A 24,823-nucleotide genomic window follows, 5' to 3' on the forward strand; every position below is an offset into this window, starting at 1 on the left:
GGTGTCCCCTCTGTCCCCATGGGTGTCCCCCCCGGCTCCGGGTGTCCCCTCTGTCCCCTGGGGTGTCCTCCCCTCCTCCAGGGTGTCCCTCCCCGTCCCATGGGTGTCCCCCCCTGCTCTGGGGGTGCCCCCTCTCTCCCTAGGGGTGTCTCTCCTACTCCAGGGGTGTCCCCTCTGTCCCTGGGGGTGTCCCCCTGCTCTGGGGGTGCCCCCTCTCTCCCTGGGGGTGCCCCCTCTCTCCCTGGGGGTGTCTCTCCTCCTCCAGGGGTGTCCCCCCTGGCTCTGGGGGTGTCCCCTCTGTCCCTGGGGGTGTCCCCCCTGCTCTGGGGGTGCCCCCTCTCTCCCTGGGGGTGCCCCCTCTATCCCTGGGGGTGTCTCTCCTACTCCAGGGGTGTCCTCCCTGTCCCATGGGTGCCTCCTCTGTCCCTGGGGGTGTCCCCCCTGCTCTGGGGGGTGCCCCCTCTCTCCCTGGGGGTGCCCCCTCTCTCCCTGGGGGTGTCTCTCCTACTCCAGGGGTGTCCCCCCCCGGCTCCGGGGGTGTCCCCTCTGTCCCGGGGGTGTGTGTGTGTGTGTCCCCCTGCCCTGGTGACACCCCGCCGGCCCCCAGGTGCAGGAGTTCGGGGTGTGCGAGGTGCGAGACCTGAAGCCCAACGGGGCCAACGTGCTGGTGACGGAGGAGAACAAAGAAGGAGTACGTCCACCTCGTCTGCCAGATGCGCATGACCGGTGAGCGCCGGCGGGTTCGGGGGGCGGCGGGGGTTCCCCAACACCCCCTTGATCCTCCTTGCAGTCCCGTCGCGTCCCCGTCATCGCCCCGTCCCCGTCCCAAATCCCGCAGGCGCCATCCGGAAGCAGCTAGCCGCCTTTTTGGAGGGTTTCTACGAGATCATCCCAAACGCCTCATCTCCATCTTCACGGAGCAAGAGCTGGAGCTCCTCATCTCGGGCTGCCCACCATCGACATCGACGACCTCAAGGCCAACACCGAGTACCACAAATACCAGGGCAACTCCATCCAGGTGGGCTTTTACCCCCCAAACCCTCCCCACACCCCCCCACCCCCACCCCCCCCCAAACCCCTCGGTTTTGGGGGGGCTGATTGTTGCCTCCTACCCCAGATCCAGTGGTTCTGGCGAGCGTTGAGGTCCTTCGACCAGGCGGACCGGGCCAAGTTCCTGCAGTTCGTGACGGGGACGTCCAAGGTGGCCGCTGCAGGGTTTCGCCGCCCTGGAAGGGATGAACGGCATCCAGAAATTCCAGATCCACCGCGACGACCGCTCCACCGACCGCCTGCCCTCCGCCCACACCTGGTACGGGGGGGACCCGTTTTGGGGAGGGGGGGGGACACACACACGGGATGGGACGGACACACGGGGACACACACACACACACACACACACACGGGGATGGGGGGGGGTGAGGGACGCGAGGGCAGGGCGCTGGGGTGGGACGTGGGGCTGGGGGACGCAGAGGTGAGGTGGCACCGGGGGGACGTGGGGATGGGGACGAGGGGGGGGGGGTGATGGGGACACGGGGACAGGCAAGGTGAGGTGGCACCAGGGGACGTGGGGATGGGGATGGGGGACATGAGGACACACACGTGAGGTGGCACCGGGGGACGTGGGGATGGGGACGAGGGGGGGGGGGGTGATGGGGACACAGGGACAGGCAGGTGAGGTGGCACCAGGGGGACGTGGGGATGGGGATGGGGGACATGAGGACACACACGTGAGGTGGCACCGGGGGGACGTGGGGATGGGGACGAGGGGGGGGGGGGTGATGGGGACACGGGGACAGGCAGGTGAGGTGGCCACCAGGGGGACGTGGGGATGGGGGACACGAGGAGGTGGGATGGGGACGCGGGGACGTGAGGACACACAGGTGAGGTGGCACCGGGGGGGGACATGAGGGGGTGAGGTGGGGGACACAGGGACATGGGGACAAGAGGACACAAGGGCAGGTCACTGGGGCGGGAGGGGGACACGGGTGAGGTGGCAGTGGGGGGACGCGATGGGGACATGGGGACAGGCAGGTGAGGTGGCACCGGGGGGACGTGGAGATGGGGATGGGGGACGTGAGGACACACACGTGAGGTGGCACCGGGGGGATGTGGAGATGGGGATGGGGGACACGAGGAGGTGGGATGGGGACGCGGGGATGTGAGAACACACAGGTGAGGTGGCACCGGGGGGGACATGAGGGGGTGAGGTTGGGGACAAGGGGACACAAGGGCAGGTTACCGGGGTGGGATGGGGACACGGGTGAGGTAGCAGTGGGGGACGCGATGGGGACATGGGGACAGGCAGGTGAGGTGGCACCGGGGGGACGTGGAGATGGGGATGGGGGACGTGAGGACACACACGTGAGGTGGCACCGGGGGGACGTGGAGATGGGGATGGGGACACGAGGAGGTGGGATGGGGACGCGGGGACGTGAGGACACACAGGTGAGGTGGCACCGGGGGACGTGGGGATGGGGGACACGAGGAGGTGGGATGGGGACGCGGGGACGTGAGGACACACAGGTGAGGTGGCACCGGGGGGCACATGAGGGGGTGAGGTGGGGGACAAGGGGACATAAGGGCAGGTTACCGGGGTGGGATGGGGACACGGGTGAGGTAGCAGTGGGGGGACGTGATGGGGACACGGGGACAGGCAGGTGAGGTGGCACCGGGGGGACGTGGGATGGGGGACACGAGGAGGTGGGATGGGGACACGGGGACATGAGGACACACAGGTGAGGTGGCACCGGGGGGACGGGGGACACGAGGAGGTGGGATGGGGACGCGGGGACGTGAGGACACACAGGTGAGGTGGCACCGGGGGGGACATGAGGGGGTGAGGTGGGGACACAGGGACATGGGGATGGGGACAGGGGCACACAAGGGCAGGTTACCGGGGTGGGATGGGGACACGGGTGAGGTAGCAGTGGGGGGACGTGATGGGGACACGGGGACAGGCAGGTGAGGTGGCACCGGGGGGACGTGGGATGGGGGACATGAGGAGGTGGGATGGGGACACGGGGACGTGAGGACACACAGGTGAGGTGGCACCGGGGGGGAACATGAGGGGGTGAGGTGGGGGACACAGGGACATGGGGACAAGAGGACACAAGGGCAGGTCACTGGGGTGGGAGGGGGACACGGGTGAGGTAGCAGTGGGGGGACGCGATGGGGACACGGGGACAGGCAGGTGAGGTGGCACCGGGGGGACGTGGAGATGGGGATGGGGGACGTGAGGACACACACGTGAGGTGGCACCGGGGGGACGTGGAGATGATGATGGGGGACACGAGGAGGTGGGATGGGGACGCGGGGATGTGAGGACACACAGGTGAGGTGGCACCGGGGGGGACGTGGGGATGGGGGACACGAGGAGGTGGGATGGGGACGCGGGGACGTGAGGACACACAGGTGAGGTGGCACCGGGGGGGGACATGAGGGGTGAGGTGGGGGACAAGGGGACACAAGGGCACGTCACCGGGGCGGGAGGGGGGACATGGGGACACACAGCCGCCATCCAGCTCCAACCCACGAGCGACGGGGCACCTTTTGGCGGGGGGGGGGGGGGGACACGACACGACACACGGAGCCCCGGGGCGGGGCGGGGGCGTGCCACGGGGCCACCCCGCGTGACGCTTGCGCCCCTCGTCCCCGTCCCCAGCTTCAACCAGCTGGACCTGCCGGCCTACGAGAGCTACGAGAAGCTGCGGCACATGCTGCTGCTGGCCATCCAGGAGTGCTCCGAGGGCTTCGGGCTGGCGTAGCCGGGGGGGGGGGACCCCCCACCCCCAGACACCCCAAACCCACCCCCCAAACCCACCCCCCCCCCCCAACCCACCACCCCCCCCCCCCCCCCGCGGGGCGGGCGCGGCAGAGAGGGCAAAGGATCTCTATAAATATATATATATATTTTTTGGTTTCGTTGGCTTTTTTTGGTTTGTTTGTTTGTTTTTCTGGGGTGGGGGGTTTTTGTTGGGGGGGGGGGGGGGTTGTTTGGGGTTTTTGGTTATTCCCCCCCCCCCCCCCCCGTCCCGGTTTGGGTTTAGTTTTTGCTCTGTTGGAGGGTGGGGGAGATGCCGCCCCCCCTCCCGCTCCCCCCCCACCCCCGCCCCCCGCCTTGGGGTTTTGGGGTGGGGGGGAAACACCCTCCCCCCCCCCCCCCAAATTATATATAAAGAGGAGGTTTGGCCCCCTCCCCCCACCCCAAAATTGAGAGAAAAAGTTAAAAAAAAGGAATAAAAAAAGTGCACTCTTGGTAAGGGCCGTGCCGGTCGTTTTTTGGGGGGGTGTGGGGGTGGTGGTGGGAGGGGGGTGCCATGGGATCCGCCATTTTGGGTGTGGCGGGGGGGTTGGGGGGTGTGGCGGTGGGCGCCACCCTAGGTACAGTGGTGGCCTGCTGTGTCCGCCCTCTTGGGTGTGGCGGCGGCCATCTTGAGTGTGGCAAAGAGCGTGCCGCCGCACGCCCTGCGTTCGGAGTGTGGCGCAGACGCGCTGTGGCGGCCATCTTGAGTGTGGCAGCACATGCAGCGATTGATGCCCTACAGCGGCCATCTTGAGTGTGGCGGTGGTCGGGGTGTCAGCCATCTTGGGTGTGGCAAGTGCACCGCCCTAACCCCGGTGTGTCAGCCATCTTGGGGGGGGGGGGGGGTGTCGGTGGCATGCTGTGGCGGCCATCTTGGGTGTGGCACGGGGAGGCAATGTGGGTCATGGTAGCGCCAGCGCGGCGGCCATCTTTGTGTTGTGGCACTCGCATACCTTGGCTGCCGGCAGCCATCTTGGGTGTGGCAGTGCAGCATGGGCGGTGCTTAAAAATCCGGGGGGGGGAGGCGGAAGTGACGTCGCAGCGAGGCGGAAGGGAGCCCCGGCGGCGTGAGCCCTTTGCCGGGGGCGGGGGGCAGCCATGACCCGCTCCCGTGAGTCCCGGGGGGGGGGGGGGGGGGAGATGGTTTGGGGGTCCGGGGAGTGGTTTTGGGGACCCCTCCCCTTCACTCTGTCCCTGTCCACAGGACGACAAGTGGAGGCTGCCCGGAGGAAGCGGGTCCAGGTGAGCCCCGGCCCGGGGGGGGGGTGTTACCCCCCCAAAGCCCAGGGGAAGGACAAGGGGTACCGGCCCGGTTTAGGGGTGCCAGCCCCCACCCCCACCCCGTGTGTGCCACCTCCCCCCCCCCCCGCAGGGAAAACGCACGAAGGACCCGGGGGTGCCGCAGCTGGGCCGCTTTGCCGCGCACGTCCAGCAGCAGAACGAAAACAGGCAGAAAAGGGTAAATAAATCAAGGGGGAAGCGGGTGGGGGGGGTGGGTGGGAGTTTTGGGGTGTCGTGTGTCCCGTGTCCCCCCCCCCCCAAAGTTTTGAACCTCCCCATCGCATCCCCGCAGGCGGCGGAGGCCCGGCGGCAGCGGGAGGAGGCCCGGCAGGACGGAGGTGGGACGGCGGCGGAGCCTGGCCGGGCTGCAGCACGACGCCCTGCGGGCGGCAGCGGGAGTTCGAGCGCAAGGTGGGACGTTGGGGTACCCCTGTTTTGGGGGGGGGGGGGAAGCTCCCCAGATAGCGGGGTGCCCCCCGTAACGCGGGGTGTCGCGTAGGAGGTGGCGGGCGACCCAGCCCGAGGCGCAAGAAGAGGCCTCGCTGCGGCAGTACGGGCGGGAGCTGCGCAAGGTGAGTGCCTGGGGGGGGGGCTTGGGGGTGGTGGTGGTGGGGAGGGGGAGGTTTGGGGGTCTCCCCAAAGCCTGAACCCCCTTTTTTTGGCAGGTGCTGGCAGCGTCCGACGTGGTCCTGGAGGTGTTGGATGCCCGCGACCCCCAGGGCTGCCGCAGCCCACAGCTGGAGTCGGCCGTCCAGCAGGCCGGACACCGCCAGCGCCTGGTGCTCGTCCTCAACAAGATCGGTAAGAGGGGGGTGGTGTGTTGGGGGGGAGATTTGGGGGGGGGTGGTGTGGGGGGTCCCCCGTTTTCTGGAGGCGATGGGGAGACGCCCCTTTTTGTCTCTCTTCGCGCCCCCACCAGACCTGGTGCCGCGGGACGTCGTGGCGGCGTGGCTGAAGTACCTGCGAGCCGAGTTCCCCACCGTGGCCTTCAAGGCGTGCACGCAGCAGCAGAGCCGCAACCTGGTGGGGTCCCTGGAAAGAAAAAAAGGGGGGGGTGGGGGGTGTCAGAGGGTCTGGGGGGGGACAACAGGGCCCCCCCCCCCCCCCTCCCCCTCACCCTGCCGACGCTCCCCGCAGAAGCAGAGCGGCTGCCGGCGGCGACGGCCCCGGAGGAGGTCCTGGCCGGGGGGGGCTTGCGTGGGTGCCGACTGTTTACTCCGCGTCCTGGCCAACTACAGCCGCTCTGGGGAGGTGAAAACGACCATCACTGTGGGCGTTGTGGGTGAGCTGGGGGCGGGGGGGGGTCTGCAAAGGTGGGGGGGGGGGGGGCAGGTTTTGGGGACCCCTCGCTGCCTGCTACCCACACACCCTCCCCCCCCTCCCCAGGGTACCCCAAACGTGGGCAAGAGCAGCCTCATCAACAGCCTGAAACGGAGCCGGGCCTGCGGGGTGGGGGCAGCACCCGGTGTCACCAGGTGAGCCCCGCCCCCCCCGGGGGTGGAGCCTGCACTGACCCCACCCCCCCAGACGGGAGGGGAGGGGCGTGTGAAGCCCCGCCCCTTGACCCCCCCCCTTTTAGGTGCCTGCAGGCTGTGCAGCTGGACCGTCACATCCAGCTGTTGGACTGTCCCGGCGTCGTCATGGCGACGGGAGCCCCCCCCGCCACCGCCCCCCTGAGGGGAGCCCTGGCCCCCCAACGCCTGCGGGACCCCCTGAGCCCCGCCGCTGCCATCCTGCGCCGCTGCCCCCCCGAACAGGTGGGTGGGGACCCCCCCCCGGGGGGGGTGGGGACCTCCCCTTGGGGGGCTCAGCCTGTCGCCATGGCGACTAGGGGTTTCTGGGGACCCCCCCCTTGGGGGCTCAGGCCTGTCGCCATGGCGACTAGGGGTGTCGAGGGGGGGCTCAGGCATGCTGTCATGGCGATTAAGGGTGTTTGGGGGACCCCCCCCTTGGGGTAGACCCTGTTGCCGTGGCAACCAGGGTATGGGGGGGGCCCTCAGGCCTGTTGCCATGGTTACTAGGGGTGTCTGGGGACACCCCCCTCCTGCCTGGGGTAGACCCTGTCTCCATGGCAACTAGGAGTGTCTTGGGGGGGGCTCAGGCCTGTCGCCATGGTGACTAGGGGTGTTTGGGGACACCCCCATTGGGCCTTAGGCCTGTCGCCATGGTGACTAGGGGTGTTAAGGAACCTCCTGGGGGGGGAGCTGAGCCCCATTGCTATGGCAACCGAGGTTATATGGGGACCCCCCCGTCGCTGTGGCAATGGGGAGGGGGGTTTGGGGGGAGGAGACCCTTTGGCATTTCCACCCCATTTTGGCCCTGAAGCGGGGAACCACGGCGGGAGGGGGGGCTGTGGGGTGACAACAGCCCAGGAGGGGGTGACAAGACCTCGTGCCCCCCCCCCCCGCCAACAGCTGAGCGAGCTCTACGGGGTCCCCCCCTGCGCCGACCCCCAGCAATTCCTGTCCCACCTGGCCCGGCGACAGGGCCGGCTCCGTCCCGGGGGGCTGCCGGACGCCCGTGCCGCCGCCGTGGCCCTGCTGCGTGACTGGACCAGGTGGGTGAGGGGGGGGAGACACTTTTCGGGGGGAGCTCGGGGGGGCTCCCCACACCCTGACCCCCTTTTTTTGCCCCGCAGCGGGAAGATCTCCTACTACACCCACCCTCCCGAAACACGGGGGGTTCAGCTGGAGGCCCAGATCGTGACGACGCTGGGGCCAGCGCTCGACCTGGAGGCGCTGGCGAGGGGCGACGCCGAGGCGCTGGCGGGTGAGAAGTGGGGGATCCCCCCCCCTTTGAACCCTAAGAGTGACACCCACCCTCCCCCCAAAACTCACCTGGACCCGCCCTGCAGCTGTACCAGCGACGGTGACAGGCATTGGGCTGTCCCCATGTGTCCCCGAGGCGGAGGAAGAGGAGGAGAAATCCGGTGGGGAGGAAGAAACAGCCATGGAGGACGATGACGGCGACCTGGAGGTATAGAAGGAATTGGGGGTTCACCGAGGGTCTTTTTTCTGGGGGTGGGGGTGATGGGTTTATCTTTGATCCACCCCAGCTTGGCGCGGTGACAGTGGAGCTGAAGCCCCGGGCGAAGACGGGGAGGCAGCATGGAGGGGTCCGCGCCCCGTGCACCCCGTTTGGAGGAGGTGGCCGCCCTTCACCCTCTGCTACAGGGCCAGGGGCTGCGGGCTGCCAGCAAACGGAGGAAAAAGCTGCAAAAAAGAGCAGGTGAGCAAAGTCACCCCCTTTTCCACACCCCCAAATACCCCCTGAACCCCCCAAAACTGAGACTGTCCCCCTCCCCGCAGAGAAAATCGCCACGAAGCTTTCGGAGACGCTGGAGGCGGCCATGCAGTTCTGAGGACGAGGCATTTATTAAATGTTTTTTTAAGTGAGGAATGGTTAAAAAAAGAGGCGCTTTTTGAAATAAAAGCGCGGACGGAACGGGGGTGCATCTGGGAGGTGCGATTTTGGGGGGGTGGTCCTGGGGGGGTCTCTCGACCAGGAGGTTGGATTGTGGAGGGGTAGGGGGGTGGGAAGGAGAGGGGCCCCTAAATCCCCATAGAGGGTTGGGGGGGGGGGGGGGGGCTCACCCCATCTCACCAGCTGCCGGGGGGGTAAAATGGGGATGTGAGACCACACACACACCCCCCCCAGTTTGGGGGGACATTGTTTTTCCAGCTGATTCAGTGGAGGCAACACTGAGCTCCGGGGGGGCCTCGGTAAACCCCAAAATTGGGATTGAGGGCTCAACTGTGGGGGGTGCACCCCCCATTATTTAGGGCACCCCATTTCCACCTCCTAGCCTTCCCCATTCCTTACAGGACAGCCTATGTCCCACCTTGACACTAATTAAGCCCCCCCCAACCCTGCAGAGCACCCCAAAAGCCACCACGGACCCCCACCACCGCACCCCGGTGTCTCACTGCTCCCAAAACCCTCTGTACGCCCCCAAAAGGAACAGCGTCACCTGCTGTGCCCCCCCCCCAAGCTGTCCACCTTACCCCTCACGGTGTCCTCAGCCGCGTAGGCGGGTGATGAAGGCTTCCCTGGAGTTGTGGGTTGCAGCATCACCACCCCATATCCCAGGGGCAGGCTTGGGGAGGGGGGCCGTGGGCAGCGAGCTCCCCTCAGCTTCGGCGCCATTTTGTTGCCTCTTCCTCCACCTGAAGGAAGGGCTCTGGAGGCGCATTACGAGGGGCGGGGGCAACACAGGTGCTTTAAATACCTTTATTTAGGCGGGGGGAGGGGTAAAATCGGCCATTTTGGGTTGTTTGGGGGTGTTTTTATCTTGTTTTTAACGGTGGAAGCGAGGCGGCGCAGCCGTTGGGCGCCATTTTGTCGCCCTGAGGGAAAGTGGGGGGCCGCGCGCAGCGCTTTTCCCGCCTTTTTTGCCACCTGAGGGGAGGGGGGCGCGAGGCGAGCCTCGCCGCCACCGCCCCGCACGTGTGAAGGGGCGGAGCGAGCGCGGCCTCTCGCCCAATCGCGGTGCGAAGAGGAGGCGGTGGGTGGGATGAGGGCGGTGCTCGGGCCAATGGGAGGCGGGGCTGGCTGGTGTGGGCGGGGCCGCTGCGGGCGCATGCGCAAAGGGGGAGAGGGCGCGCAGGCGCGGTGTGAGGGGAGGCGGGTAGCGGCGGCGATTCTGGCGGGGCTGGGTCGTTTTAACGGGCCCTGTCGGGGGTCTGCGGCCTGGTTGAAGGTGGGGAAGCGGGGCGAGGATGCGGGGGACGGCGATGGGGACGGCCTCGTCGCAGTTTCAGCCCGCCTGGCGCTTCTTTTCCTTTCAGAGCTGTTGTGAGAAATGTCCCAGAGGAAGCGCTGCAAAGGGTCAGGCTTCTCTCAGGTAAGGGGCTGCACCCCCACCTTCCCCTTCTCTGTCCCCTTCCCCTCTGGGTGTGGGGTTCCTCTCCGCAGCAGCAGCATCTCCCTGGTTTTGCCCCGCAGGGGGACGATGGGGATGAGGATTTCAACCTGACCCAGATGCCGACGCACAGCCAAGTGCAGAGGAACCTGGAGAGGCGGTCCCAGGATCAAGTGAATCAGAAGGTGGGTCGAGGCAATCCCCTTTCTTCCCTCTCCCGGAGTGATGTATCTTAGCTCCTCTGCGATCACCCAGCTCTCGGCCTTCCCCCTGCAGGTGAGCGAGCTGGTTCAGTTCCTGCTTGTGAAAGACCAGAAGAAGATCCCCATCAAGAGGGCAGGTGAGTTTTGGGGAGCCCCCCCAAAGCTTTGGGACCCCCAAAACCTTATTGCCTTTGGGGAGCTCAGGCATCCAGGTCCCCTCAGCGGTTCCTTCCCCTTTCGCCGCAGATATCCTGAAGAAAGTCATCCGGGAATACAAAGATGTCTATTCGGAGATCGTCAACCGGGCGGGCAGGACCCTGCAGCAGGTTGGCACGGGGAGGGGGGGGCACGGGGGAAGGGGGGGGGGGGGGTTGCAGTGGGGAGACCCCCTGCTAGATTAACCCTTTGCCTCTCGCAGGTATTTGGGTTGCAGCTGGTGGAGATCGACACCAAACACCACATCTACATCCTCACCAGCAACCTGTCCCGCGTCGAGGGGGAGAACCTGCGCCGGTGAGGGGCCAGTGCTGGGGGACCCCCTGGGTGATTTGGGGGGGGGGGGGGCAGACCCTATCGCCACCCCCCTTTCCCCATTCAGGTGGGTGACGTGCCTCTCCGTCTGTTGCAGGGACAACCAGACGGCAAAGCTGGGGCTCCTCATCGCCATCCTCAGCTTCATCTTCATGAAAGGCAACTCGGCCAAAGACGGTGAGCCCCCCCCCCCGTACCCCGGTTCCCCTTTGTGTGTCCCCCCCCGCCCCACTGACACCCCCTTTTCCAGGTGCCGTGTGGGAATTCCTCCGCCGGCTCCGAGTGCATCCAGGGTAGGATATGGGGTGGGGGGGGACGGGGCTTATTGCTGCCGCCCCTCGTTAACCCCGCCGCCCTCAGGGAGCGCCACGAGGTCTTCGGGGACGTCAAGAAACTGGTGACGGAAGAGTTTGTGCGGCAGAAGTGAGTTTGGGGGGGGGGGTCCCCCTTGCTTTTCGGACCCTGGGGGGGGTGTGTGTGTCCCCCCTCCTCTCCCACCGGTGCGCACAGAGCAGCCCCGGCGCCAGCCTCGGCCGGGCTGTTTATACCGCACCGCAGAAAAAAAACCCACCCGCAGCCGCCCCCCCCCCTGAGCCCAGCGACTTGAGGGGTCCGTCGCGGGGCTGGGGAGCGCCGGACACCCCCCGCCCTTCCCTGGGGTCCCCCAAAATGCGCTGGGGGTGGGGGTGGGGTTCACCACCCACCCCCCTTCTCCTGCCTTGCAGGTACCTGGAGATCACACCCATCCCCTGACGGACCCCCCCGAATTCAAGTACCAGTGGGGGCCGCGGGCGGCCAAGGAGACCTCCAAGAGGGACGTGCTGCGCTTCGTGGCGAAGGTGAGGCCGTGTTGGGGGGCGGCCCCGGGTTTTGGGGGGCCCCGGGGCTCAATTTGACACCAACCCCCCCCCTTTTTCTCCTCCTGCCCCCCCAGATCCAAGGGAAGGACCCCACGTTCTGGATGAGCCAGTACAAAGAGGCCGAGGCCGCCCCCTGACCCCCCCCCCAACCCTGGGACGACACCCTCCCCCCCCCAAAATAAAGGTGCTCTTTTTGGGGTGCAGCCCCACAACCTCCAGACTCAGTGCTTCGTTAAAGCAAGGTTTAATTTGGGGGGGGGGGCCCCCCCCGGGGCCCCCTCAATAGTGCTCGGGGACAGTGACCAGGGCTTCGGCCGGGGGGCGGCTGATGTCGACGTTCTGCAGGGCAAAGACGTGGGGTTTTGGGACGGGGCGGGGGGGGGGGGGGTGTCTCCCCCAAAATCTAATGCCCCCCAATCTCTGGGGGGGGGGTGTGGTGTTTAGTGAACTCTACACCCCTTTTTCGGGTGCCTCGGTGTTTTTGGGGGGCCCCCCCCCCTTACCTGAGGTCGCTCGCGGTGGGTGTTCACCGCTTCCACGTTGAGGAAGATGGACTCCACCTCGCACCCTGGTTCCCCGGGGAGGGAGAAGGAACCTGGCTACAGCTTGGAGGGGAAGGGGGGGGGGAACGGGACAGTCCCCCTTTTTGGGGGGGGATTGTCCCCTTTTTGGGGGTACACAATGGGGGGGGACGGACGACGGTCCCCTTTTTGGGGGGATGGCGCCCCACTCACCGTAGGCCACGGGGGTCAGCTTGAGGACAGTGTGTAGGGGGCACTTGAGATAAGGCAGCTCATCTTGTGGGGTGGTGGTGGGGGAAGAGGGTGAGGGGGGGGGTGTGGGGGAGACGATGGGTCTGGGGGTGTCCCCAAAACGTCCCCGATCGTCCCCCAAAAACCTCACCCGCGCTCTTATCCAGGAAGTAAGCCAGCAGGCAGCGCATGACGGCTTGGTGGCAGATGACCAACACGTTCTCCTGCCGCTCCAGCTCCATGATGACGGGCTCCAGCCGCTGCACCAGGTCCTCGTAGGACTGGGGGGGGGGACACAAACGGACACCGGGGTGAGGGGGGGGTCCCCCCAAAACCCTGCGCACCCCCCCCCCCGTCGTCGTCATCAAGGGGACAGGGAGGATGGGGGCGTTACCTCGCCTTTGGGGTAGCGGTAGCGATACTTGTCCTGGTCCCGCAGGGCGAACTCTTGGGGGTAGCGCTCCTGGATCTCCTCGTAGGTCATCTCCTCGCAGACGCCCTGCGGGATGTTGGGGGGGGGGGGGGGCTGGATTTTGGTGTGTGTGCCCCCCCCAAAAAAAGAGGGGGGGGTTGGGATGGGGACTCACCGCGTCGATCTCGTTGAGGGCCTTCCACTGCTCGTAGGGCACCCCCAGGGCCTCGGCCGTCTCGATGGTGCGTTTCATGTGGCTGGTCCAGACCTTCAGCTCCCGGATGCTCTGGCTGCGGATGAACTGGGCCAGGGCCTGGGCGTACTGGGAAAAGGGGTGGGGCTTAACGGTAGGCACGCCCAGAGGGTGGGGTGGTTTCCAGCCACGCCCCACCACGCCCCTTGTACAATGCTAAGGGATATGGGGTAGCACTTGGGGCTGTAGCTGCTCCCTTAGCCCCACCCCTTGGGGGTGTGGTCTGCTCAGCCCTGCCTGTAGTGGGTGTGGCCTCCCATCAGTTCCCATCCCTCATGGGAGTGGCTTGCTGCCTTAGCCCCACCCCTTGCACAAGGTAAGGTATTGCCTTGTGGGTGTGGCCTGCTCCCCTGGCCCCACCCTTCTGTGTTCCCACCCACATGGGGTGGTTGCTGGGGCTGTGGCCACGCCCCTTCCCTGCAGCTCCACCCCTGCAGGTGTGGCCTGCTTCCTTAGCCCTGCCCCTTTGTCTGTGGCCCTGCCCATGGTGGCACTGATGGGTGTGGCCTGCTCCCTTAGCCCCTCCCCTTTGTCTGTGGCCCTGCCCATGGTGCCACCTGGGGGTGTGGCATGCTCCCTTGGCCCTACCCTCATAGCTCCACCCCCTCTCGGGCAGTCCCTGTGGGTGTTCTCGGCTCCCTTAACCCCACCCCTGCTAGAGGCACCTCCCTGTGGGAGTGGCTTTGTCTTAGCCCTACCCTATCTGGGGTGACTGGTAGGTGTGTCCTCCCCTTAGCTCCACCCCCTGGCCCTAGACCCACCCCTACCTGGGGCAACTGGTAGGTGTGGCCTCCCCTTAGCTCCACCCCCTGGCCCTAGCCCCACCCCTACCTGGGGCAACTGGTAGGTGTGTCCTCCCCTTAGCTCCACCCCCTGGCCCTAGACACGCCCCTACCTGGGGCAACTGGTAGGTGTGGCCTCCCCTTAGCTCCACCCCCTGGCCCTAGACACGCCCCTACCTGGGGCAACTGGTAGGTGTGTCCTCCCCTTAGCTCCACCCCCTGGCCCTAGCCCCACCCCTACCTGGGGCAACTGGTAGGTGTGTCCTCCCCTTAGCTCCACCCCCTGGCTCTAGCCCCACCCCTACCTGGGGCAGCTCTGGTAGGTGTGGCCTCCTCCTTTAGCCCTGCCCCTAGCCCCGCCCCTCCTGCAGGACTCCATGGGGCCGGAGCCCCTCTCCCTTACCCCAGCCCCTCCGTGGTTGCGCCCAGCCCCGCAGCCCCGCCCCACGGGCGCGTCCCCAACCTGCTGCCCCCGAGGGGAGAGCCCCGAGTCCCCCCCGATGCGTCCCCGCAGGTTGAGCTGGCTCTCGCCGTGGCGGCTGAGGTAGATGGCGCGGGGGGTGACGTGGATGTTCATCAGGTAGTAGACGGTGCGGCTCTGGATGTGGCCCTGTACCCGGTTGGCCAGGTACCGCAGCCCCACGTCGAAGATCTTGATGTAGGACAGCCCGCTGGTGGCGGGGGGGGGGGGGACACAGACGGACAGACAACGGACCCCACGTCAGTCTGGGGGTCCCCAAACCACAAATCTTGGGGGGGGGGGGGGGGGGGGAAACGAGGGACACGCACGGGGTTTGGTGTCACCTGTCCAGCTGCTCGTCCAGGGGCTCGTAGGTGGTTTTGTAGCACTCGATGCGCTTGAGGAAGTCGGCCACCACCTCCTCCTGGGCGCAGCCCTTGTAGTCGGGGCTGCTCAGCTTCACTTGCTGGGGGTGAGGTGCGGAGGGGGGGCACGGTTTTTTGGGGGGGACGCACATCGTCCTCATGGTTGCCCCGTCCCCCAGGTTCTCACCTTGATGTTCTCCTCGATGATGGTGGGGTCGTCGCAAATGGACTCGACGAAGAGAACCTGGAGGGGGAGAGGGGGTCACCGATGTGTCGTGTCCCCCCCCCCCGGCCATGCTGTGAGCACCCCCAAAGCCGTATCCCCATTCCTCCCCCCCCCCATGCTGTGAGCACCCCTGGAGCAGTGCCATGGTGCCCACGTGTGCCGTGAACGCCCCCAAAACAGTGCCGTTGTGTCCCCCCCCATACTGTGAACACCCCCAAAGCAGTGTCACCATGCCCCCGCGTGTGCTGTGAGCCCCCCCCCGTGCTGTGAACACCCCCAAAGCGGTGCTGTAGACCCCTCCCCAAGCAGCGCCGCTGCTCCCCCTACCCCAATTCTATAAGCCCCCCCAAAATACTTTGGGGGCCCCCCCATAATCACCCCCCCCACCCCAAAATTCTGCCGCCGGTACCTTGTAACCGTTCTCCTTCGCGAACTGCAGGATCAGGGCCCGGCGTTCCCGAGTCGTGTTGGTGGCGTCGAACACCTGAGGGTTTTGGGGGGCAGTTTGAAAACACCCCCACACCCCCCCCCAAAAAAATAGGGGAGCGGCGGTTTGTGTAAGGGGGGGGGGTATCTTACCGCCACCTGCCCCTCCTCAGAGCTGAGGTAGGTGCGGACGTCCTTAAGGGCGGCCAGCGCGCACTGCCTGGGGAGGGGGAATTTGGGGGGGGTGCTATCGGCTGTGCAGCCCCCTCCCCCCCAAAAAAAAAGCGTACCCCAAAAATACCCCCCCCCCAACCTGCGGATTTGCATGGCCTCCTCGTTATCGTGGCGGAAAAACTCGTAGCTCTTGTAGCTCTGCACGGCTTCGCGTCGGTACTGCCCCACGTTAAACACTACGGGGGGGTGGGTGGGGGGGGTTTTAGGGGGTACCCCCAAACCCTTCCCCCCCCCCACCCCACCCCAAAAACACTCACCCCTCGTCGGGGTGCCGATCCAGTTGAGATAACGAGTGAGCTTACGGGAGATGTAGGTCTTGCCGCGGGCCGGCAACCCCACCAGGATCACCATGGTGGGGCAGTTGGTAAATTGGGGTACCGAGGCTGGGGGGGGGGCCCCCATATCAGTATTTAGCCCCCCCCTCCCCCCCAGTTGAACCCCCAAACCCCTCCTGCACCCCAATTTGGGGCAGATCAGCCTGCCCCGGGGAGGGGCAAACCCCCTATGGGTGCATTGGGGGGGGGTTGCCCCTCCCCGGGGTAGGTCCGTGTCCTCCCCCCCCCCCCCCCCCAAAAAAAAGAGCCCCCCCACTTACATCCCCGCCGGAAGCGGTGGGCGCAGAGGGGGACCCACACTTTTTGCAGGGGGGTCTGCGTCAGCTGCCCCGACGTCGCCGCCATGCCACTGCCCTCTGGCCCCCCCGCCACCCCCCCCCGGCACCGGTCAGTGTCCCCACGGCCACGCTCCGTGTCCCGTGTCCCCCCCCCCGCGCCGATTCAACACCCACCCCCCCCACCCCCTTTTTTTTTTTGTTTTACCTGGGATTTTGGGTGATTTCTCTTCCATTTTTTTAGGGGGGGGGACAGGCGGGTGCTGCGATCGCCCCCCGGGAAGGTCGGAGGTAATGCTATCCCCTGGCCGGTCGCCGGGTTGGGAGGGACAAGGCCGGGGAGGGGGGGGGGGGTGTGTGGGGGGGTGTGTGTGCAGTGGGGCCCCCCCCAAGGGGTCCTGAGCCTGTCCCCTGGGGGTCCCGCTCCTGTCCCCTTAGGGGTCATGATCCCCCTCCTCCTGGGGGTCCCGATCGTGTCCCCTTGGGGGTCCTGGTCTCACCCCCTTGGGGGTCCCAATCCTCTCCCCCCTCCCGGGGGGTCCCGCTCCCGTCCCTCTGGAGCTGCTGGCCTGGTGGTTCTGGGGGGACCCGATCCTGTCCCCTTGGGGGTCTCGATCCTGTCACCTTGGGGGTCCTGATCCGGTCCTCTTAGGGGTCCCGATTCTGTTCCCCTGGGGGCCCCAGTGTCATACCCCTGGGGGTCCCGCTCCTGTCCCCTGGGGGGTCTCAATCCTGTCACCTTGGGGGTCCTGACCCGGTCCCCTTAGGGGTCTCAATCCCATCCCCCCGGGGATCCCGATCTTGTCCCCTGGGGGTCCCGATCCCGTCCCCTTAGCTGTCCCACTCCTGTCCCCTTGGGGGTCATGATCCCCTCCTCCTGGGGGTCCCGATTCTGTCCCCTTGGGGGCCCCGGTGTCATCCCCCCGGGGGTCCCGCTCCTGTCCCCTTGGGGGTCTCGATCCTGTTCCCTTGGGGGTCCCAAACCCTTGACCCGGGGGTCCTGCTCCTGTCCCCTGGGGGATCTCAATCCTGTCACCTTGGGGGTCCTGCTCCTGTCCCCTTAGGGGTTTCAATCCCATCCCCCTGGGGGTCCCATTCCTGTCCCCTTGAGGGTCTCAATCCCATCCCCTGGGGGTCCCGATCTTGTCCCCTGGGGGTCCCGATCCTGTTCCCTTAGGGGTCCCAAACCCTTCATCCAGGGGTCCTGCTCCTGTCCCCTTGGGGGTCTCAATCCTGTCACCTTGGGGGTCCTGCTCCTGTCCCCTTGGGGGTCTCAATCCTGTCACCTTGGGGGTCCTGACCCGGTCCCCTTGGGGGTCCCGCTCCTGTCCCCCGGGGGCTCTCAGTCCCATCCCCCCGGGGGTCCCGACCCCTGAGGGTCCCGGTTCCCACCCCCGGAGCTCCCGATCCCCACCCCCACGCCACTCCCCGCCCCCGTGACACCCTCCCCCTCCCCCTCGTCCCCCCTCGTCCCCAACCTCGTCCCCGCCACGCTCCCTCCCCCTCCCGAGCACCGCCCCGCTCCCCTCCCTCCCTCCCTCCCTCCCTCCCCGGTGCCGCCCCCCGCTGGCATTGGCCGGGGCGGCGGGAGGGCGATGGCGGCCATCCGCAGCGTGAAGGTACCGGGACCCCCGGGAGACACCCCTGGACCACCGAGAAAAGGGCGGAGCGGGGTCTGGGGGGGGGGGGGGAACACACCGGTCCCCTCCGCACCGTTAACCCCCCCCCCCCCCCCGATCTTCTTGTGTCCTTCCCCCCCCCCAGGGACTGGTGGCGCTGGTGACCGGCGGTGCCTCGGGACTGGGCCGAGCCACGGCGGAGCGGCTGGTGGAACAGGGGGCTCGGGTGGTCCTCCTCGACCTGCCCGCTTCACCGGGGGTCCAGCTGGCCAAGGAGCTGGGGGAGCGCTGCGCCTTCGCCCCCGCCGACGTGAGCACCCGCATACGGGGGGCGGTGGTGGGGGGGTGGTGGGGTGGTGTGTGCGCGCTTCGGGTCTACGGGGTGGCTTCTCCTTCCGTCTTCCCCACCGGCGACGTCCGCCTCGACCCACAGGTGACGTCGGCGGAGGAGGTGGGGGCCGCCCTGGCCTTGGCCCAGAAGGAGTTCGGGCGTCTGGACCTGGCGGTGAACTGCGCCGGCGTGGGCATCGCCGTCAAGACCTACAACAGCAAGAAGGACAAGGTGCACGAGCTGGAGGACTTCCAGAGGGTCGTCAACGTGAGTGCGGCGGCGGTGGGGCGGTTGCCGGGGTGTCCCCCGGTCGACGGGGAGGTTGTGGGGTGGCCCAGGTGGACGGGGTGGTTGTGGGGTGTACCCTGGCCAACGGGGAGGTTGTGGGGTGGCCCAGGTGAACGGGGTGGTTGTGGGGTGTACCCTGGCCAACGGGGTGGTTGCGGGGTGGCCCAGGTCGACGGGGTGGTTGTAGGGTGGCCCAGGTGAATGGGGTGGTTGTGGGGTGTACCCTGGCCAATCGGGCGGTTGTGGGGTGGCCCAGGTGAACGGGGTGGTTGTGGGGTGTACCCTGGCCAATGGGGAGGTTGTGGGGTGGCCCAGGTCAACGGGGTGGTTGTGGGGTGTAACCTGGCCAACGGGGCCGGTTGTGGGGTGGCCCAGGTCGACGGGGTGGTTGTGGGGTGTACCCTGGCCAACGGGGCCGGTTGTGGGGTGTCCCAGGTGAACGGGGTGGTTGTGGGGTGTACCCTGGCCAACAGGGCGGTTGTGGGGTGTCCCAGGTGAACGGGGTGGTTGTGGGGTGTAACCTGGCCAACGGGGTGGTTGCGGGGTGTCCCAGGTCAACGGGAAGGTTGTGAGGTGGCCCAGGTGGACGGGGTGGTTGTGGGGTGTACCCTGGCCAACGGGGCCGGTTGTGGGGTGGCCCAGGTCGACGGTGTGGTTGTGGGGTGTACCCTGGCCAATGGGGCGGTTGGGGGGTGGCCCAGGTCAACGGGGTGGTTGTGGGGTGTAACCTGGCCAACGGGGCCGGTTGTGGGGTGGCCCAGGTCGACGGGGTGGTTGTGGGGTGTACCCTGGCCAACGGGGCCGGTTGTGGGGTGTCCCAGGTGAACGGGGTGGTTGTGGGGTGTACCCTGGCCAACGGGGCGGTTGTGGGGTGTCCCAGGTCAACGGGAAGGTTGTGAGGTGGCCCAGGTGAACGGGGTGGTTGTGGGGTGTACCCTGGCCAGCGGGGTGGTTGTGGGGTGTCCCTTGCCAACGGGGCCGGTTGTGGGGTGTGGGGTGCTCCCGGCCAACGGGGTGACCTTGGGGTCGGGAGTGGTCATGTCCTCGGGCTTTAGGGCGGTCGTGGGGTGCTCCCCAGCCAACGGGGTGACCTTGGGGGGGGGGACACACAGCATGGGGGGCCGCGGGGACATCAACGGGGTTTGGGGGTGTCCCCGGACCCACCCCACCCCTCCCTCCCCCCAGGTGAACCTGGTGGGGACCTTCAACGTCATCCGCCTGAGCGCCCGGCTGATGAGCCAGAACAAACCCGACCCCGACGGCCACCGTGGCCTGGTGGTCAACACCGCCAGCGTGGCCGCCTTCGAGGGGCAGGTGAGGGGGACGGCCGGCAACGATTTGGGGGGGGGACGGACAGATGGACAACGACCCCCCCCCCCCCAAAAAACGCTCACGCATGTCCTCCGTAAGGTGGGTCAAGCGGCCTACTCGGCCTCCAAGGGCGGCATCGTGGGCATGACCCTCCCCATCGCCCGCGACCTGGCGCCGCTGGGGATCCGGGTGGTCACCATCGCTCCGGGTAAGGACGGAGGGGGGAAGCGAGGGGGGGGTGTGGGGTGTCGGGGGGGGGGGGGGGGTGTCGTACCCGTGATTCACCCCCTTTCTTGTGTTGTTGTGTTTTTTTTTTTTGGGGGGGGGGGGCGGCTGGCGGCGGCGCGTGTGCGTTCCTCAGGGCTGTTCTCCACTCCGTTGTTGGCCGGTTTGCCCGAACGGGTTCGGAACTTTTTGGGACAACAAGTGCCTTTCCCATCCCGGTTGGGGCACCCCGCCGAATACGCCCACCTCGTCCAGGCCTTGGCCGAGAACCCCATGGTCAACGGGGAGGTGGTGAGGTTGGACGGGGCCCTCCGCATGCAGCCCTGATATTTTGGGGGGGGGGGGGGTTGCCCCCCCTTTCTCCCCCCCCCCCTCCCCCCCCAGTACCCCGGTTTTGGGGTAGTGGGGGGGGGGGGGTGCCGTCCACGCTGGGGATGGAGGGGCGGGGACGCTCCCCGCGGGGACGCCGTGGCTGGACGCTCCCCGGGGACGCTCCAGGGGCGGGGACGAGGATCGGGGACATCCCCCCCGTCCCCCATGAATGGGGACACCCCCTGAGATTTGGGGATATCCCCCCCCCCCCCCCCCCAGCCCTGGGGACGTGGAGCGGGGGCACCCCCCGGGAGGTGGGGACGCCCCACGATGGGGACCCTGCCCGGGTCCCCCCCCCCCCCGGGCATTGGGGACCCCCGTGGGGACCCGTCCCCGGTGTCCCCCCCCCGTGGGGACCCGACCCCCGCCCCCGCAATAAAAGCGTGTTCAGCCACGCTGCTTCTCTGTGCTCTGCGCCGCCCCGCCTCCCCTCCTTCCCCATTGGCTCGCGCCGCTGTCAGCCCGCCGCGCCGCTAGGCGTGATTGGGTGGGGAAGGGGGCGGGAGAGGGTGAAGCCCGCCCCCCTGGGACGCAGCTGTGATTGGTTGGCGACTAGCTGGGCCGTGGGTTCCGCGGGGTACGCGTCGCTCGCGCGGGGTTCGCCTCTGATTGGCTGAGGGCGAGGGGCAAGTGCGGGCCGAGCCTTAGGCCCTCCTCACTCCAGTCACTGATTGGCTAGGTCGCGAGGCGGGACGAGCGGGTGGGCGGGCTCAGTGCTGATTGGCCGGGGTGGGCCCTTCCGCCGGAAGCGGCGCGAGAGGGGAGAGGGACGGCGGCGGCGGCGGCGGCGGAGCCGGCGGGGCGGCCGCAGCCATGAACATCCGGAATGCGCGGGTGGGCGACCCCGGAGAGGGCGAACCGGGGTCCCGGTGGTGGTCGGGGAGGGAGCCGGGGTCCCGGGAGAGGTTGCGGGCCCCGGTAGGGGGTCAGCCGGCCCTCGGGGAAGCGGGGAACCGGCGTCCCGTGGGAGGTCTGGGGGCGGGCGGGGGGGGGGGGAGAGGATACCGGCCCCCGGCGGGGACTCCGAGGAGGATACCGGGCCCTGGGAGCGGTCTGAGGGGGATACGTGGACCTGGCGGGGGCTCGGAGGAGGCCTGGGAGGGGGTTGTCTGAGGGGGGTACCGGGCCCTGGGGGGGGGGTCTGAAGGGGGTACCGGGCCCTGGGGGGGGGGGGGTCTGAAGGGGGTACCGGGCCCTGGAGGGGGGGGTCTGAAGGGGGTACCGGGCCCTGGAGGGGGGGGTCTGAAGGGGGTACCGGGCCCGAGGGGTCTGAAGGGGGTACCGGGCCCTGGAGTGGGGGTCTGAAGGGGGTACCGGGCCCTGGAGGGGGCGGTCTGAAGGGGGTACCGGGCCCTGGAGGGGGGGGTCTGAGGGGGGTACCGGGCCCTGGGGGTCTGAGGGGGGTACCGGGCCCTGGAGGGGGGGTCTGAAGGGGGTACCGGGCTCTGGAAGGGGGGGTCTGAGGGGGGTACCGGGCCCTGGAGTGGGGGTCTGAAGGGGGTACCGGGCCCTGGAGGGGGGGGTCTGAAGGGGGTACCGGGCCCTGGAGGGGGGGGTCTGAAGGGGGTACCGGGCCCTGGAGGGGGGGTCTGAAGGGGGTACCGGGCCCGAGGGGTCTGAAGGGGGTACCGGGCCCTGGAGGGGGGGTCTGAGGGGGGTACCGGGCCCTGGAGGGGGGGTCTGAAGGGGGTACCGGGCCCTGGAGGGGGGGTCTGAAGGGGGTACCGGGCTCTGGAAGGGGGGGTCTGAAGGGGGTACCGGGCCCTGGAGGGGGGGGTCTGAGGGGGGTACCGGGCCCTGGGGGTCTGAGGGGGGTACCGGGCCCTGGAGGGGGGGTCTGAAGGGGGTACCGGGCTCTGGAAGGGGGGGTCTGAGGGGGGTACCGGGCCCTGGAGTGGGGGTCTGAAGGGGGTACTGGGCCCTGGAGGGGGGGGTCTGAAGGGGGTACCGGGCCCGAGGGGTCTGAAGGGGGTACCGGGCCCTGGAGGGGGGGGTCTGAAGGGGGTACCGGGCCCTGGAGGGGGGGGTCTGAAGGGGGTACCGGGCCCTGGGGGTCTGAGGGGGGTACCGGGCCCTGGAGTGGGGGTCTGAAGGGGGTACCGGGCCCTGGAGGGGGCGGTCTGAAGGGGGTACCGGGCCCTGGAGGGGGGGTCTGAAGGGGGTACCGGGCCCTGGAGGGGGGGTCTGAGGCAGGGGGTACCGGGCCTTGGCAGGGATCCCGCACCCCTGAGGGCCCCGCAGCAGTCAGGCGGAGCCGAGGCCCTTTTCGGGGCGGGGTGTCATGTCCCACCCTCACCCTGGGGCGTCGGTCCCGTCCCGTCCCGTCATCCCCCTCCCACCCCCCCCCACCCCTGGCCCGGGGCCGTTTCGGGTCGTCACCGCCCCGCCGCGCCCCGCCGCCGGCAGCCCGAAGACCTGATGAACATGCAACACTGCAACCTGCTTTGCCTGCCCGAGAACTACCAGATGAAATATTACTTCTACCACGGCCTCTCCTGGCCCCAGGTACGTGTGTGTCCCCCCCCCCGTCCCCCCCCCCTTCTGGATGTCTGGGACCACCCCCCCGCCTCCCCGGGGACACCTGGGTGTCACCCCGCCGCCATTTCGGTCACCCCTTTTCCCCTCCCCTCAGCTCTCCTACATCGCCGAGGACGAGAACGGGAAGATCGTGGGCTACGTCCTGGCCAAGATGTGAGTGCGGTTTAGGGGGGGCCCTGTCCCCTCTTTCCTCTTGATTTGAGGGGGGGGAGAGGGTCCTTAGTAGTGGTGGACAGGGTTTGGGGGTGTTGGGCCCCCCACCCCCTCACCTCTCGCCTCCGTTGTCCTGCAGGGAGGAGGACCCCGATGATGTCCCTCACGGGCACATCACGTCCCTGGTAGGCAGTGGGGTGCGGGGTGACCGTGGGGGGGGGGGGGGTTGGGGGGCTCTTGGAGTGGTTTGGGGGCACTTGGGAGGAGGTTTTGGGGTGCTCCTTGAGGGTCTGTGAGGGCTCTTTGAGAGGTTTGGGGGGCCCGTGGAGTGGGTCAGAGGATTTTGGGGGCACTTGGGGAGGTTTTGGGGTACTCCTTGAGGGTCTGTGAGGGCTCTTTGAGAGGTTTGGGGGCCTGTGGAGTGGGTCAGAGGGTTTTGGGGGCACTTGGGGAGGTTTTGGGGTGCTCCTTGAGAGGTTTGGGGGCTCTTGGAGTGGGTCAGAGGGTTTTGGGGGCACTTGGGGAGGTTTTGGGGTGCTCCTTGAGGGGTTTGGGGGGCTCTTGGAGTGGGTCAGAGGGTTTTGGGGGCACTTGGGGAGGTTTTGGGGTGCTCCTTGAGGGGTTTGGGGGGCTCTTGGAGTGGGTCAGAGGGTTTTGGGGGCACTTGGGGAGGTTTTGGGGTGCTCCTTGAGGGGTTTGGGGGGCTCTTGGAGTGGGTCAGAGGGTTTTGGGGGCACTTGGGGAGGTTTTGGGTGCTCCTTGAGGGTCTGTGAGGGCTCTTTGAGAGGTTTGGGGGGGCTCCTGGAGTGGGTCTGAACATTTGGGGGGCTCCTTAAGGTTCTCTACAAGCTCTTTTAGGGGTTTGGGGGCACTTGAGTGGTTTTGGGGGGCTCCTTGAGGGTCTTTGGGGGCTCTTTGAAGTGTTTGGGGGGCTCTTGGAGTGGGTCTGAGCATTTGGGGGGCATTTTGAGGGGGTTGGGGTCACTAGAGGGGATTTGGGGTGCTCCTTGAGGGTCTTTGGGAGCTCTTTGAGGGGTTTGGGGGATTTGGAGTGTGTCCGAGCATTTGGTGGGGCTCCTTGACGGTCTCTGGGGGCACCTGAGGAATTTTGGGGTACTCCTTGAGGGGTTTGGGGGGGGGGGTGTCCCTTGGGAAGGGTCTGAGCATTTGAGGGGGCTCTTTGAGGGGTTTTGGGGGCACTTGAGGGGTTTTGGGGTGCTCCTTGACGGTCCTTGGGGGCACTTCAGGGATTTTTGGGTTGTTCTTTGAAGGGCTTGGGGGCTCTTTTAGGGGTGTTGGAGGATCCTGGAGATCTGTGGGTGTCAGGGGAGTTTTGGGGTGCCCCGGCTGGGTTTCGGGGTACCCACGGTGGCTGTACTCCCCCCCCCCAAAAAAAAAGGCGGTGAAGAGATCCCACCGGCGCCTGGGGCTGGCGCAGAAGCTGATGGACCAGGCGTCCCGGGCCATGATCGAGAACTTCAACGCCAAGTACGTCTCCCTCCATGTCCGCAAGAGGTGAGGACCCCCCCGAAAAAAAAAGCTTCGGGACCCCCCCCCCCCCCAAATCACAAACCGATCAGGAACCCCCTGGGGACCCCCAAAATTAACACACCCCACCCCCCCTTTTTCATGGTCGGCAGCAACCGGGCGGCTCTGCACCTCTACTCCAACACCCTCAACTTCCAGTGAGTTTGGGGGGGGAATTTGGGGGGGCTGGGGAGGGGGATTTGGGGGGGGGGCTGTGGAGGAGGGGGAGGTGCGTGGGGGGGGGGGAATTGGGGGGGGCTGGGGGGTATTGGGGGAGGCCTGGTGGGATGGATTGGGGGGTTTGGGGGGCTTTGGGAGAGTTTATGGCCACACTGAGAGACAAAATGGGAGGTAGGCTGGGGGGGGGCACCCCAAAAACACCCCCACTCCGTGCCCCCTAC

The 24,823-nt window shown here is 67.5% G+C and overlaps 5 protein-coding genes and 1 pseudogene across 10 annotated transcripts; 5 read left to right on the plus strand and 1 right to left on the minus strand.

The window, feature by feature from the left end:
* The first annotated feature begins 592 nt into the window (after positions 1–592).
* LOC143173989 (E3 ubiquitin-protein ligase HUWE1-like) lies at positions 593–3,794 on the plus strand (annotated as a pseudogene). Its single transcript, XR_012997868.1, has 4 exons — positions 593–726; positions 839–1,018; positions 1,118–1,309; positions 3,662–3,794. The product of XR_012997868.1 is annotated as an E3 ubiquitin-protein ligase HUWE1-like (transcript).
* A 1,054-nt stretch (positions 3,795–4,848) lies between these two features.
* Positions 4,849–8,525, plus strand: LOC143173990 (guanine nucleotide-binding protein-like 3-like protein). The gene is given in 19 exon segments (XM_076364095.1): positions 4,849–4,913; positions 5,007–5,044; positions 5,175–5,261; positions 5,376–5,414; positions 5,416–5,469; positions 5,471–5,515; positions 5,602–5,655; positions 5,749–5,884; positions 6,003–6,106; positions 6,229–6,276; positions 6,278–6,361; positions 6,470–6,558; positions 6,663–6,840; positions 7,498–7,640; positions 7,722–7,852; positions 7,938–8,059; positions 8,139–8,175; positions 8,178–8,311; positions 8,392–8,525. Coding segments are annotated over 19 exon segments (1,623 nt in total). The 5' UTR covers positions 4,849–4,900; the 3' UTR covers positions 8,479–8,525.
* Positions 8,526–9,696: 1,171 nt separating this feature from the next.
* Positions 9,697–11,756, plus strand: LOC143173994 (non-structural maintenance of chromosomes element 3 homolog). Its single transcript, XM_076364104.1, is given in 12 exon segments — positions 9,697–9,782; positions 9,871–9,926; positions 10,028–10,129; positions 10,221–10,284; positions 10,394–10,473; positions 10,566–10,660; positions 10,776–10,855; positions 10,929–10,971; positions 11,039–11,101; positions 11,404–11,420; positions 11,423–11,517; positions 11,613–11,756. Coding segments are annotated over 11 exon segments (744 nt in total). The 5' UTR covers positions 9,697–9,782; positions 9,871–9,884; the 3' UTR covers positions 11,676–11,756.
* A 3-nt stretch (positions 11,757–11,759) lies between these two features.
* On the minus strand, positions 11,760–16,143 carry LOC143173993 (6-phosphofructo-2-kinase/fructose-2,6-bisphosphatase). Of its 5 annotated transcripts, none has more exons than XM_076364100.1 (14): positions 16,044–16,128; positions 15,706–15,831; positions 15,528–15,624; positions 15,368–15,434; positions 15,198–15,272; positions 14,750–14,806; positions 14,542–14,663; positions 14,201–14,408; positions 12,878–13,024; positions 12,685–12,789; positions 12,442–12,571; positions 12,273–12,291; positions 12,042–12,106; positions 11,760–11,877 (listed from the first exon to the last, which is right to left on the minus strand). In XM_076364100.1, exons 1-14 carry the CDS (start codon positions 16,126–16,128, stop codon positions 11,783–11,785), a joined length of 1,398 nt encoding a protein of 465 aa, XP_076220215.1. In that variant the 3' UTR covers positions 11,760–11,782. The 5 variants fall into 5 exon arrangements, with proteins under 5 accessions (XP_076220215.1, XP_076220214.1, XP_076220218.1 ...); XM_076364099.1 differs by having other exon boundaries at positions 12,042–12,143; positions 12,273–12,335; XM_076364103.1 differs by having other exon boundaries at positions 11,769–11,877; positions 12,273–12,335; positions 16,044–16,143.
* Positions 16,144–17,626: 1,483 nt separating this feature from the next.
* On the plus strand, positions 17,627–20,159 carry HSD17B10 (hydroxysteroid 17-beta dehydrogenase 10). The gene is made up of 6 exons (XM_076364096.1): positions 17,627–17,677; positions 17,823–17,987; positions 18,111–18,275; positions 19,482–19,610; positions 19,707–19,815; positions 19,969–20,159. The coding sequence occupies exons 1-6, from the start codon at positions 17,654–17,656 to the stop codon at positions 20,157–20,159; spliced, it is 783 nt and encodes a 260-aa protein (XP_076220211.1). The 5' UTR covers positions 17,627–17,653.
* An 821-nt stretch (positions 20,160–20,980) lies between these two features.
* Positions 20,981–24,580, plus strand: NAA10 (N-alpha-acetyltransferase 10, NatA catalytic subunit; the record flags this gene model as incomplete). Its single annotated transcript, XM_076364098.1, is given in 6 exon segments — positions 20,981–21,038; positions 22,611–22,709; positions 22,837–22,895; positions 23,035–23,080; positions 24,295–24,410; positions 24,536–24,580. Coding segments are annotated over 6 exon segments (386 nt in total), but the record flags the coding sequence as incomplete, so codon positions are not given.
* Positions 24,581–24,823: the final 243 nt, after the last annotated feature.

Source organism: Aptenodytes patagonicus, unplaced genomic scaffold (genome assembly GCF_965638725.1).
Source record: "Aptenodytes patagonicus unplaced genomic scaffold, bAptPat1.pri.cur scaffold_582, whole genome shotgun sequence".
Taxonomy (NCBI): Eukaryota; Metazoa; Chordata; class Aves; order Sphenisciformes; family Spheniscidae; genus Aptenodytes; species Aptenodytes patagonicus.